General features: G+C 48.3%; 1 protein-coding gene across 2 annotated transcripts in view; it reads right to left on the bottom strand.

The window, feature by feature from the left end:
* The window catches only part of LOC138493150 (uncharacterized), a 311,298-nt gene that overhangs the window by 47,673 nt on the left and 251,585 nt on the right, over positions 1-12,040 (bottom strand). For both annotated transcript variants that reach the window (XM_069620334.1, XM_069620335.1), the window contains exon 9: positions 2,441-2,552. In XM_069620334.1, coding sequence (XP_069476435.1) covers positions 2,441-2,552 — 112 coding nt within the window. The remainder of the gene's footprint in view (positions 1-2,440; positions 2,553-12,040) is intronic.

The raw sequence follows: 12,040 nt of genomic DNA, 5'->3' as shown, positions 1-12,040 counted from the left end.
GTTGCTTAGGGCGTTCAGTATTCACCTAGTCCCTCGCCATGTTCTGCACCAGTGGGATTTTCTTGATGAGCCATTAGGGGGTGCGAGGGTAGGAAAGAGGTGGGACCCCCTTCCCTCTAGCAGTGAGGTGTTTGGTAAAGGGTAATTCGTATAGTCGCCGGGGGAGGCCTGCCTCCTCACCGGGGATCTAGAGCTGGTACCCTCCCTCCAATTTGTAGAGGCGAAGTGAAACCCCCTTTTTGGGTTAGGAGGTGTATGGTATTAGGGTTGTATGTGGGTCTTCATGGCATTGCCTGTTGTCGTCTCCCTGGGTTACTATGGCTGAGTCACTCTCTCCGAGTAATAGGTGGTGCCCGTCTCACTGGCTCCCTTCATGGCTTAGCGCTCTCGCTTGCAGTTAGGGTGTCTATTCTTAGTGCAGCCTGGAGTTAGGCCGGTGGTTTGGTGGTTTGTATGTCCTGGGTTCACTCCTTCCCCGGCTTCTGCATTCCATGTGTGATCATTGTGGCCCACTTGATTTTCGGTGCCGTCTTAGTGTTTCTATTTGTTCCCGTCCAATTGAGAGCTGAGGATGTATACGATTTGACCATGGTCAATTCGGCCGTGAAGACAATTTTGCTGCAGCCAAACTTTAACCCACGAACCCATTGCCTACTTACCTTTTGACATCCGGTTTTCTTCTGACCCTGTGGCGTCAAGTTCCGTCCATTGTACGTGGGTTGGATCGGATGCTGCAGGGTCCCTTTTTCTTCCCCCCCCCCCGTCCTCGCCTTCAAACCTCCAGAAGTGGGGGACAGCCCCGCAACCCCGAAAGGCCATTACTACCAAACATTGGGAGCAGGGGACACCTGTGCAACCCATGGTCCAAACGTTTGGTAGTGATTACCCCATTTGATCATTTCGATCGTATGGTACTGGCCGAAATCCATACGATCAATTAAAAAAAAATCAAATTGGGCAATTTGGATTTAAGTGGTCCTTTGCATTACTTATTGCTTTGTTTTGGCTGCCAAGTGGGAGAATGCGGATCCTCCCAAGTTTTTGTCTTGTGTATGTGTTGGTTCCAGGCGGAGGTCATTGCTCGATTACTGCACAAAGTAAACACGAGTAGGTGCTTATATGGAAACAATAGGGTATAACGTTCGTGTCAGGATGGAAATGTATGGACACAGCCAGTGTGACCATATTTTACACTGGCACATATTGTGGGGAAATGCATCATGTGTTGGAAAACTGCTGCTGTGCACTGTTGGCGACTTGCATCTATTGGATTTTTTCATGAGTTACTCTACTAAACCCAAATGCAAACTGTTTGGCTTTTTACCCAATTTTCTAAAAATTGTGCTCCAAAATGCACCATTTTCACCCATTATTTAGGAAACATTCAGGGGGCGGGGGGAGCACCGAGTCGTGTGGGCTCACTCGCTTGGGCATATCTGGGACAAATGTTTACACCCATCCATTAAGACCTTTGATCAGTCAATGTTTAGATCAACAGTGAAAGATTTCCAAACCATCACAGGCTAGGTGAGCCAGTCTACTCCACAACTGGAGTTGCAGTGTCTCCCCTTTAAATGGTACAACGATGCATCGAAGAGCGGCCATTGGATTTGTGGGCCTTGTAGAAGCGAGTAAAAGAGGAGATCAAACAGCTTTTGACGCTCCGTGAAAGAAGACACTGAACCAGATTTGCAGGGTTGCAAGTCGTCCATCTTGGGGGGGCAAACCAAGATTTTCCATCATCCAAGATGAAGCCTTAAGGTAACCATGTCATCTCATCGCAGAAGTCTAGACACGAAAGTAGCTTTCAAAAAGCTTTACACAAAGTGAGGAAAACACAAGACTTGGACACAGGTCACAAACACAATTACATAAAAGGGAAAACAAGAAAAGCCAAAACTGCAGCCAAAATGACCTTGAAAAGGAGTTATTAGATTAGAACCCAGAGGTATGCCAAAATAAAAACATCCGCCGATTGGTACAAATAAATCATTGAAGCACAAACTGATATACTGTTTAAAACAGGTTCAGATATTAGAGGAAATCAAACTTAAGCGAATGAACAAGCTCAATGACGACTGTTGGGTACAATCCCAGAGAATCAGCAACAACGTTTTTCGTTTGAATGGAATATATTAGCGCAAGGGAGTGTAGGCACATGAAGGAAAGCTCACATTCCAAGTTCTCATTTGAGTTGGAAATCCCAGTCTACTGCAGGAAACAAAGGAGCAGCAAAGAAGGGAGCGTGAAAGATGCAAGCACCTCAAATCTTACAATCACCCAGGTTTTTGCACAAAAGAAAAACGAACTATGTCTACAAGATGGCTCATTCCATGGTGGGGGATCTGGAGTCCAGTGTTCCGTTTGCATTTCCTCCCCCCACCCCCAATGCCTCAACCACCACAGAGAAAGTGGGTACAGCTGCTTCTGGTGTTCTTACCAAGCATCACAGGAGTTTCCACCCGCTCGTCTACCAAGATTCCATTCAGGCAACACCTCGCACCACCGTTGGCAGAGTCAGGCTGTCTAGTGGCCACCAAAGTAATACCGCTCTTCAGAAGAAAATATAGGGAAAAAGTTAGATAGAAGTGCACAAAAATAAACTGTAGGTGCATTTTGACAACACTGGGGAAAACGTGGATGAAGTCACAAAATAAAAAAAATAACACATCCAACACCCCCACCCCAAACATAGGGCGGTACAAGGACTGGCAGCTGGTTCCCAAAGCAGTTATCGGTGTGCCCCCAGACTGTGGAAATAGATTTTCGGACACTCCCCCATTTGCACTGTGCAAATTGTAGCTAGACCAGATCAGCCCCCGGTACACACAAACTTCTTGAACAGAAGTGACTGCGCAAATCTGTAATTCAAGGCTGCTTTGGAATGAAACAAAAATGTACGCAAAATGCCCCATTAAAATCGCATGGATTCATAGAGCCATCATCTCATATGGACCCGCATTCTGCTATGAACTGCATTAACTTCAATGGGCTGGAATCCCGCCGTACTCCACCACTGCTGCTCCGCTCATCACTCAGATCCGGTTTACCCGACTTCACTGCCACACAGTTTGAGAGTGTTGCATTGTTTTTCCATCGCCCTAGAATGGAGGAAGGATTCCCCCACTAAGACATTCCCATTTGATTAACTGCAGAATGTCGGACATCTTCGGAAATCTGCCTTTATTTAAATTGATTGAACTCGAAATTATAATTTTACTTGTTCGTGTATCATTTTAGCATTAGGAGTGGTGTTCTAGTTATTCATTTGGCTCTATTTGTACGTTTGTATGTGAAGATCTGATTCTGCTACCACCCCCCCCTTTTAGGAAGTGGTACTGCCCTGGTGGCCCTCCAACCAGCAGCACCACATCCACTGCAAATGCCCCCTCCCCTTGATTATTTTAGCCCAAGCACCTGGGCTTGGGTGCAGCTTTTTCCCCTAGGCAATGGCAAACCACAAGGACTCTGGGAACAGTGGGTTATGGTAAGTACATAGTTATTCAAATAAAAAGGAACAATTCCGAAGTGACCCCAACTAGGAGAGAAATACCCTGCCTTCTAAAACATAACTAAGGGTGCTCGTTGTAGTCCAGAATAGTGTGTCCAGGGTTCAAATTTTTAACCAACTGGCCTTAACCCTTTAGAAAAAATACCTATCTAAAAAAGAAAAGAAATCTTACACAACAGCCACGGTGTGGGCTCCAGTCTGGCCCGGCTCTTGGAGGACTTGTCTCAGTCTCAAAGTTGTGTAAGGCTATTCCTAGACAGCACCAGGTTCAGGTGTATAGTTTGTCAATTAAAATACAGGCGTCTTATATACAGTTCTTGCTTTCCCAATCTCCGGGGAGGGGGGGAAACAACAAAAAAAAAAATGTCTATTCCTCCTACTTTCTATTCTTTGCCGTTTACCACCGATGTATTCACATGAGGATTGATTGAGCTTTTACCAGTAGTAAAATCCCTCCCGGATTACTTTTGTACGTTGTCTTTATCCCACCTCTTGTGTAGCATTGGGACTCCCCAAAGTCCTATGGCTCTCTGGTAGGATTGTTACTTCTCAATTCAAGCGATTGCTACCTCTCAATTCAAGCACTTTTGTACATGTGTTGGCTTCCCCAAACTGGATACAGATCGCACTTGGAGGTGGGGGGGGGGGGGGGTGGGGGGGGAGGGGGGGAAGTATGTTCAAACCCTAGTAAACACATCCGGGGGGGGGGGGGGGTTATGGAAAGCGAGGAACATTTTTTTTTTTAAACAGACCCTGTGGTGGAAATTCTGCCCCTCAATGCGAAGGCAGAACTCGTGTCGCAGAGACAGAGCAATGCAGAAGTGAGGAGCAGGAGGTAGGTTTTAAGTGTAGGGGGCTGCAGGGTGGGGGTGATAGCAGGCTGGGGTCACATATGCAATTGTGGTCGGCATTGCTTCACGTGGGGTCTGATCCCAGCAAAGTACAACCCTAGTGGAGTAACCTCAGACATCAATAGCTGGCGCTGCACTTTGACTTGCAAAGAGTGATATATTTGAACTTTTGGTTAATTGTAGTACCTCCAACCACACCTAGAGGACTTGCCCTTTTAGGCCCGGATTTATATATGCCCTTTTTTCTAATTTTCTAAACATTATTTTGAGTATTTTAGACAGCTCCCCTGATGTTCGGGAAAACACAGCCTACATTTAAGCCTTGCGTTACTCTGTCAAGTGTAAATCTGCTGTAAATATGTTTACTCTGCTGCAGAACTTTGTTGTGGTAAACCGATTCATGGACTGAAAGCTCATTAGAATGTAGTACTCCTGCACAGGATTGTAGGTCCGCTTAGGCAAGAGTGATTGTAAGAGGTTGGAGGTGTGAGGAATTCGACCAACCGCACTGGGAGTGCGCGCTCACCTGGGCTTTTTGATTTTTTTGATGAATGAAAATGGATGGGAGACCAACCTCTGAGAAACGTATGCAGCCATTCCGCACCCATTTCATCTGCTTCGCGCACAAAACGCATAGTCACGTGTACAGCCTACAGGCGCGGTCTTCCCCTAGCATATTCTGCTGGAATGCGACAGCCCCGGATACATCAAAGCATTCCAAGAAGAGGGAAGGCACACCTTCTTCCAGCCATGAGCAGGCTAATTTAAATATCTGAGACTCCAAGGACCTGCATTCCTTTGGTCTACTCTGGCTGGTGGCAGTGCATACTAACGAGATAATTGAAGCAAGCCTAGAGGAGAGGCTTAGTTGCTGGACAAGACAACAGGAAGGGTGGACCAAAAACCCTTTGGTATGCAATCTGTCAACTTGAAGCTAGTTCCCACCTCTCGGTATGAAAGGCAGTGGATGGCCTGTCTGGATCACACAGATGTCCCTGCAGAACAGACCCCTTTCAGAGGGGAGAAGTATGTGATTTGGGGGAGACAAGAAGTCACCTCCCGGCACAAATTTCAAGGGAACCCTGCACTTTAAGAGTCAGAGGGTTCAGTTAACCAGAGAGAGACTGATCTACAACAGACAAGAAGATGGGTGGGACTTAAGTAGGTGTTGTCACCCCTGGTCTGTCCTGTTGCAGAGCACTCTGGTCTTGACCTCATGCATAACAGAAGATGGTTGGTGGGGGAACCAGAATTGGTTCATTAAGGCAGACTTAGCCTGCACCAATCACTGGGGCCCATTTGGCTTTAAACGAGAGCTGAACCCCTCACTTAGCAGATCCTCCGATGACTTTGAAAGGAGTAAGGAAGACACATTTGGACCCGAGCTCAAGGTACAGTCTACCTTACATCTTCCGTCAGTGAAGGAAGACCAGGAGTTCCAAGAGGGAAGCAAGATCCCTCCCCTAAACATCTCCCAGGGAACAGAGGGAGATACCAGACTTAGAGGACCCATCCAGCAGCTGCAGAACCGGTACCCAGCCAGCACACAGCGTGCCCGCTAGGTTCTGTCAGCAAGCTTCCTAGGGGGGGAAGTGCCAAAGCGTCTCTGGACAAAGGACAAGCCTTTTGCCTGCAATAACTCTCCTAAACTTTGGGCAGTCCGCCTTGAAAGGACGACAAAAGCCCTGCAAAAAAGCTAGGAGTGCCACACAAGCATTATTCAGCATCCATCTTTTAAGGACAGCTGAGTCCTCGAACCGCATCCAGCGGCAACGCTGACTGTTGTCAACCGTGCCATCCTGCTCAAGCGCCTCTGTGATTACCTTGGTATCACCGATCAGGCTCTGACCTGGCGGACACATCTCACTGACCCTTGCAGGTCCAACCGGTCAGTCGGTCTCTCTCCCTCTCCACAAGCTCTCCTTCAGGCTCCCCTCGGCCAACTCTACTTCTCATTCCAGACTGTCTGAAATTCAGGAGTGGTGTGCCGCTAATAATCTCTGCCTTAATGCCAGTAGGACTTAGATCCTCAGCATCGGAACACCAGCTCCTTTCTGTCCTCTCTTCGTCGGCCCGCTCTGGGTCCCATCCTTCTCCTACCTGTGAGGCTAAGAACCTTGTGGTCATCTTCGACTCCACCCTCTCCTTCTCTCCTCACATTTCTGACATCTCTAAGAAGGCAAACTATCAGCTGCACCTCCTCAGAGGTATTCTTCCTTTCCTCACTTTCCCCCAGACGTGCACAGTCTCCAGAGCTTTTGTCCTCTGCAACAGCCTCTTGCTAAATCTTCCTGCCTCTACAACTTATCCAGAGACAGGACTGAGTGACTGGTCCTTGGCCTCAAGCCCAGGGATCGTATCTCTCCAGCTCTGAAATCTCTTCATTGGCTGCCAGCGGCAGCAAGGATCAAGTTCAAGACACACTGCATTGGCCACAAGTCTTTCTGGGGCCTGGGTCCACTCTACCTCCAACTCTCTCTTCCCAAGCATCTCCCTTCTCCAGCTCTCCGCTCATCCACCTCCAACTGAGGTTCAGACGCTTATCCAAGCAGAGTGTTGGGGCAGATCTTTCTTCGGCTGGGGCCTCCTTCTGTAACAGCCTCCCTGCCTGTCTGAAACTTGAGCAGAACCATCTTTGGTTCCGGAAGCAACTCAAGACATTCCGCTTGCTCTTCCTCTCCCCTGCAGATAACCAGTCTGTTCCACACACTGGTCACTTGGCCACCTTCTGAATTTGGGCCTATGTCCCGCCAGTCCAGTTGCACCTTACACTGCCTCTTTGCCCCCCGCCCCCCAGCACCTGTGGTCTGTATCTGTAACCCCTAGTCTACCCACTCTCTGCACTTATTAGCCACCTGCTGGCTGCACTGTTACCTTCCCTTCCTCTCCCCTCCCCTTTTGCACTCCATCACCCACGTCCCCTCCCTGCTCTTGCACGATCTGCATGACAAGGCCTAGTAAGATTGCCGTTTTGTCCTCCCTTTGTTTCCCCCACCCTTGTCTTGTCACGACTAGAAACACTTATCTACAGGCGCATTATTAATGCCATGTCATAACATAACTGGTCAGTACGTTGTAGTTGTACATTTCACCGATTCATTTGACATCTCTGGGAGCCATCTTCCCTAGCTCGGCACAGGGTAAGCGCCCTGCTGCCAAATTCAGGGTTGATGCCAAAAGTGGCGCGAGTTTTGTTTTTCTCCCTTCAATTCATACATATACAGAGTTCGTAATAATGATGCAGGTAAACTGCGTCATTATGTGAAACCCAGACACAGCTTTGGTATCCAGGCTATGCTACAAATGGAAACCTACCCACTCCTATATAGCTGCAGCCTTGTGCCGTCTTGTGAAAACAGGTCCTTAAATGTTCAGATTTTTCCATTTAAGTGTCCGTTTTGTTATTTCTGGAGCGCAGTATTCATTTTCGCATGTGACTGGAATGTGCGTCATGGCCCTGGCATTCAGTACTTTCTTCCGCAATTCCAGTGTCTACAATCCTGACCTTCCTCAGTTAAAAAAAAAAAAACTCGGGGAGCAGATTCCAGGTACCCCATATCTCACTTTCCCCACCACTAAATCCGTGGAACTATAGCGTCATAATTTTACCCGAACTCCGACTGCCATTCCACACACAAACCGGGAGAGCAGTTGTCAAAGAGGAAACCAGCTTTGGAAACCAAAGAGGAAAAACATAAGAATACTTCTACATTGTATGCAATCAGGTAATGCATGCGTTTCCTATGCAGAACACCCATGACTTGGAACATAGTTCCAAATGCCAATCAGCAAGCACCCCCGTGCACTTTCAATGCACTTGGGCCATTCGATATTTCAACCTTTTCAGAGGAGGAATTAAGCTATTCAATACTTTAAATTAGGGGTAAATAATGACATGGTCTGAGACAAAGGCTCGGTTTAGTGTAGTCCACCCTGCCAGCGCTGGCGATTGGGCCGGCTCTCGCCGATCCGAGATCGGGCACCAGATGTGTAGCCGGATCTTGGTATCCGGCCAGCGTCAGATAAACAAAGCGTCTGCGAGCAAACCAACTTCCTCTGGTGACCCTGTGCAAAGGGTCACCAGAGGACGTTACAGTCCGCAGCGACGACCCAGTTTATTTATGTAATGTTTGTCGGATACATGGACCCGGATTATTTATATAAAGTTTGTTGGCTACCAGTATCCGACAAGCATTGCATAAATACACAGGTAGCCGACAAACATTGCATGAATAGATAAATAGCCCTATTAACATTGAAACTATCACACACGATGCAGCCGCCCAACTGCTTTCAGAGGGGACCTGCAGGAGCTGTGCAGGATGGGGTTCAAGTAAAAGAAAACATTGCTTATGGCGATCAGAAATCACCCCATTTCAATAGTACCCAAGGGGAAGGTTTTTCTTTTATAAAATGGGATTCAAATGTTGCATTTCATAGAACATTTACTCAGCAACACTGGTCAAAACTATTATCCGCATAGTGACTCGTCACCAGTGCCACGGAAGTGATTGATCAATAGTTTGGAAAAGCAGCAGCATGAAAGAAATCGCGCCGCTTAAAACTATTATTTTGGACATTTCCTTTGATCGGAGGTCAACTGCCAGCTCCCCCTACTAAACCCAGCCTCCTTGAGAACCGCCCCCCCTGCTCCCCAACCCAGCCCCCACACCGGCCCTTGTGGGATTCCCCCACCAATTTTTTTCTATTTCCACCACTGCACCCTGCCCCTCATAAGCAGGAACACCGGCATCACTTAGCGGACAGCGCTACGCACGTCGACCCACTAACCACTTGGGCAATGAAGGGTGGCTCCGGCAGACCAGGAATTCATAATCAACACTGCGATGCCAAGGCCAGCACTACCAAACAGCAAGTGAGCATTTTGATTTGCCAACGCCTTATGCAGACCAAAGCAGCAAGACTTTGGCTATAGTCGGAAACCACCAACACTCCACCACAGCAGCACCAGTGTGAGGAATTCAACCATCGCCATGGTGTGTGCACGCGCTCACCTGGGTCTTTTTTTATTTGACGGAAAATGTGTGGGCTAATCCACACATTTTACTATGCTCGCCATACAACACGCATAGACCGGTGTACTCTGTATGGACACAGCCTACGGGTTCAGTCCCCCACCCCATGTCATTTAGTTGGGATAGGACTGGAGGTGTTCACAATGCAGCTCCAGAAGGGGAAGGACCCAACCTCCCCCCCCCCCGCCATGGCCAGCCTAATTACCTAACAAAGGCCCCATGGATCTGCTCTGTACTGGTGACCCTGCAACTGGTGGCGGTGAATTAACATACTAATAATCACATGGGACCTGGCTGCAGAGGTTAAAGGTGACGGGAAACCCAAACAACCCTTCATATGCAATGGTCCACCTGAAGCCAGTTCCTGCCCTGAGTATCAATTGACAGAGTGGTCATGTCCGGGACTGCATGTTTACAGTAGTTCACCCCGCAGGGGACCCAGTTCATAAGGAAAGGGTTGTGGTTTGCCGGATCCAGAGTGTCTCGTCTCACCGAGGCTTCAAGGGAGACCTGCGCTTTACTCAGGGACCACAGAGCTCTTTTAACCAGAGAGACCGTTGATCCACGACAGGAAGATGGGTGGAACTTAGTATTACATGTTTACACCCCTTTACCTTTTCTGTTGCAAAGCACTAGTTATGACCTCACGCATACAGGAGATTGTTGGTGGGGACCCAGGATTGGTTCATTAAGGTAGGCTTAGCCTACACCAATCCCTGTGGTCCATTTGGCTTTGAAAGAGGGCGGGGCCTCACATTTGGCAGATTTGAAGACTTTGCAAAGAGTAGCAAGAAGAACTCATCATAAGACCCTGGCTGAAGGTACAGTCTGCCTTATGTCTTCCGCCAGTGAAGGAAGGCCAGAATTTCCAAGAGAGAAGGAAGAAATCTCACCTCACCTAAATATCTACCTGGGAATAGGAGATATCGAATCCAGAGTACCCACCAGCATCTCCAGAAGTAGTACGCAGCCAGCACACAGTGTGCCCAGCTAGGCTCTGCATCACGCTTCCAGGGTGGAAAGTGCCAAATAGTGTCTGAACCCGAAACCAAGGACAAGGCAGCTGCATGCAACACTCCCCAGCTTTGGGCCGTCCATCATAAAGGACAGCAGAAGCCCAGTGAAGAATGTGAAGCTAGGAAAGTGCATCAACGAGCATCTACCGACATTTGAGCCAGTTGAGTCACTCGAGCTGCAACCGACTGCAACGCTGACCGTTCTGCCACAGTCGCTTAAAGCCATCCAGGACTTCTCGACCAGTGCTTCAGAACCTCCAACCTACAGATTCCTGACCCCGAACTGGCCAACTGTTTGCCCCCCCGATACCCACACTGAAGCAGACTCCACCCTGTCGAGCACCAAGAACATCTACAAGTGCAAGGTACATTGTGGTTCTGTTGCCCTGGTCCTTCTCTGAAGTCCTAGAGACATTTAAATCCCCATGGCTCCCTTTGTGCTGAAGCCAAGAATCCTTGAACTGTTATTTACTATAGGATAGGTCATTCATAACACGGCTGTACACAAGTGTTTCTAGGCAGGAACCCCCACCCCCTACCCCCGTCAGTATCTAGAGTGCATCAGTTTTCCTTCTTTGAAACGGTCTGTCCTCTGCATTCCTTTATTGGACGAGTTATTTCGTAGTATCGCTTGAACTGTCTGTTGTGCTAATAAAGTCGATATTATTATGCAACCTTGACTGGACAGTCCCTTTTGTCATTGGGTAATCTTTTTTTTTGCTGTGTTGCAACTAACCAAAGATCCAAGACCTTTCGGAGATTAAGCCTGCTGTTCCATCCCCTGTACCAAAATTGGACAAGGTGGTTTGTGTGCTTGTGTTTCCAATCTGTTCGGATCCCTTCTGGTGTACTAGAGGTGTGGGCGGATTAACTGTTTAGAAACCGATATTCACCCCTAGATCACTAGTCCCCAGAAGTTGATTCGTCACAACCAGACTGAGAAAGCAGGGCATTTTCGCTAAAGACTGAACCACCCATCCCCAAAAGAAAGCTTTCAGTTAACTTCCAAAGAGAAACCTGGCCTCTGATCCCTTACAGTTCCATCTACCAGAGCCATCATTAACATCTTTACAAATGTGTCCCAACACCTAAAGAGGTCTTCCCATACAGTGCTATACAGGTCTTTCCACTGGCGCTGCAGGTGAGCCTTACATTGAAAAGGACCCCCTGGGCTGCTTTTGAACTTTGTTTGCCCCACCTTTGAAGCCCCTAACCCCATCCACACCATGTCTCTCTCCCAGAATCTCAGCTTCCTTCCCGTCCCTCATAACTGCCCGCCCGACCCCCAACTGGCCCATAGTTCCCTTTCCGCAGCCTTCCCTGGGTAGCCCCCTCTCCCCCATGCAGCCCCTGCGGGCTAAGGGCCCCAAGGCAAAGGGTGGCTCCATAACATGTCTGCAGGTGTCAGCAGGGGAAGCCAGTGGCCAGCCATCAACCAGCAACTACTAGGACGAGTATGGTAGGAGTGGCCTAGAAGGCAGTCAACCTTCAATCTTACCTACACCAGTAAAGTACTGCGGTCAATTCCACTGCCTCCCTCTTGCCACTTCACAAGATTTTCAAATCTAGCTGTGTCCTATAGTCAAACTGCATTGCCTTGTATTCAACCTGCACTGTTAGGAGTAG

The sequence above is a fragment of the Ambystoma mexicanum genome, chromosome 10, assembly GCF_040938575.1.
Source record: "Ambystoma mexicanum isolate Mex_15411 chromosome 10, UKY_AmexF1_1, whole genome shotgun sequence".
In the NCBI taxonomy this organism is placed as follows: Eukaryota; Metazoa; Chordata; class Amphibia; order Caudata; family Ambystomatidae; genus Ambystoma; species Ambystoma mexicanum.
The sequence above is the reverse complement of the archived record's forward strand: the minus strand, read 5'-3'. Positions and strand labels throughout refer to the sequence as shown.